This window comes from Trichechus manatus, unplaced genomic scaffold, assembly GCF_000243295.1.
Source record: "Trichechus manatus latirostris isolate Lorelei unplaced genomic scaffold, TriManLat1.0 scaffold00001, whole genome shotgun sequence".
NCBI classification, from domain to species: Eukaryota; Metazoa; Chordata; class Mammalia; order Sirenia; family Trichechidae; genus Trichechus; species Trichechus manatus.
The window spans coordinates 17,848,392-17,850,636 of record NW_004443937.1 but is presented as its reverse complement, the minus strand read 5'-3'; the positions used below and the strand labels follow the sequence as shown (position 1 = coordinate 17,850,636).

Below are 2,245 nucleotides of genomic sequence, written 5' to 3'. Positions count from 1 at the left end.
CATTCCCACCAGCAGTGGATGAAGGTTCCAATTTCTCCACATCCCCCCCAACACTTGTTATTTTCCATTTTTTTATCTTAGCCATCCCAGTGGGAGTGAAATGGTATTTCATTGTGGTTTTATTTGCATTTCTCTGATGGCTAATGATGTTGAGCATCTTTTCATGTGTCTGTGGCCATTTGAGTATCTTCTTTGGTAAAGTACCCAGCTTTTTATTGGGTTGTCATTTTATTGTTAAGTTGTAGAAGTTTTCTATATACTTTAGATATTAGACCCTTATCAGTTATATTGTTCCCAAAGATTTTTTTCAGTCTGTAGGTTGTCTCTTTACTCTTTTGATAAAGTCTACAGGTAAACATAAGTGTTTAACTTTTATGAGTTCCCAGTTATCTATTTTGTTTTCTGTTGCTCATGCATTGATTGTTTTGTTTCATAATCTATCACTGAAAAGAATTAGGCCACAAATCTTTGCTCTTATATTTTCTTCCAAGAACTTTATGGTTTTAAATTTAACATTTAGGTCCTTGATTCATTTTGAAGTAGTTTTTGTGTATGGTGTGAAGTATGGATTTCGTTTCCTTTTGAAGTCAGACATTTTGATCCAGAACGTGTGTTTTTAACTGCTGTGCCATCTTGTCTCTTGTAGACAGCAAACGGAGTACCAAAAACCAAACCCATTGCTGTCGAGTTGATTCTGACCCATAGCGACCCTATAGGACAGAGTAGAACTGCCCTATGGGTTTCCAAGGCTATGAGTTGGAACTGACTTGACAGCACGTAACAACAACAGTCTTTACAGAAGCAGACTGCTACATCTTTTTTCTGCAGAGCCACTGGTGGATTCAAACCACTGACTTCTCTGTTGGCAGCTGAGCGCTTAACCAGTGCCACCATGGCTCCTTGTAAACGGAGTGGTGGACATTAAATTGCATGGCACATGCTGGCATGTAACATGTAACTTGCTGTTTGTCCGAATCAAAACCAAACCCATTGCCATCAAGTGGATTCTGACTCATAGGGATTTGTCAGGCATTGGTTTAAGTGCTTTATAGGAATCACTTGATTGAATCCTCACTGTGAGGTTGCAATTACAGTATTATCAATCCCCATTCTGCAAAGAAGGCACAAGAGATGAAGTTACTTGCCCAAGATCACACAGTTTAAGAGACAGCCAGGATTTGAACCCAGATAGTCAGGCTCCAGCGTGCTTACTCACAACTGCTCAGCTATACTGCATATAATAGGTTCTTGTCTACTGTCTGGCAGGAAGAAGGCATTCCAGAGGGGTGGTGGCAGGAATGGGGACCATCTATGGATTTGCTGGGTCTTAGTGACTGATTCCTTGTCGTCTTTGGCTCTCTACTTCCTAGTCAGTAAATAGAAATAATGAAACTGTCTACTCTCCCTCCTTGTGGCGTTATGGTCAAGATTGGTGACATCATAGAAGTCAATGCTTGAAGAAGTTGAAAGGACAGCTGCACCTTCCGTGAAGTCTTTACTACCCAGGGAAGGGCCCCACAACCTTTTACAACCTTCTGCTTTGTCCCATGCAGACCATCTATCAGAATTACCAGCGCATCCGAATTCAGGAGAGCCCAGGCAAGGTGGCGGCTGGCCGGCTGCCCCGCTCCAAGGATGCTATTCTCCTTGCAGATCTGGTGGACAGCTGCAAACCAGGAGACGAGATAGTAAGTGGCCATGAGCGGGCCAGGAAGGAGCCAGGTCCGTGAGGAAATTCACATGAGTCATTGTAGCCAAGGGAGTGCGGGGAGCTTAGCTCAGTTCTTAGGCTTTTCCTCCTCATAAATGGATTGGCTGATTGGAGTGTTGGGCTTAGGAGTGGTTTTCCTTCAGTTTTATAAGAATTGTTCATCTTGGTGTCTCTAGTGTGGGGAACTTAGTATAGAAGAAATGGGATGAAGCAGCATAGAGGGGGGCTCTAGCTCCCGTTTCTAACCCCCTTGGTCACTGACCATTTGCTCTCCCTCCCCTAGGAGCTGACTGGCATCTACCACAACAACTACGATGGCTCCCTCAACACTGCCCATGGCTTCCCCGTCTTTGCCACTGTCATTCTGGCCAACCACGTGGCCAAGAAGGACAATAAGGTGGCCATAGGGGAACTGACCGACGAGGATGTGAAGATGATCACCAGCCTCTCCAAGGATCAGCAGATTGGGGAGAAGGCAGGTGGAAGTTGGGCTAGGGATGCTAAACTTCTGGGAGGAAGCAAGGGGGACTCGCT

The 2,245-nt window shown here is 44.6% G+C and overlaps 1 protein-coding gene across 1 annotated transcript in view; it reads left to right on the top strand.

Annotated features, from left to right (window-relative positions):
- Positions 1-2,245, top strand: part of MCM2 (minichromosome maintenance complex component 2) — a 23,478-nt gene that overhangs the window by 12,414 nt on the left and 8,819 nt on the right. The window contains 2 exon segments of the mRNA XM_023727779.1: positions 1,554-1,688; positions 1,995-2,190. Of these exon segments, the coding sequence (XP_023583547.1) occupies positions 1,554-1,688; positions 1,995-2,190 (331 nt within the window).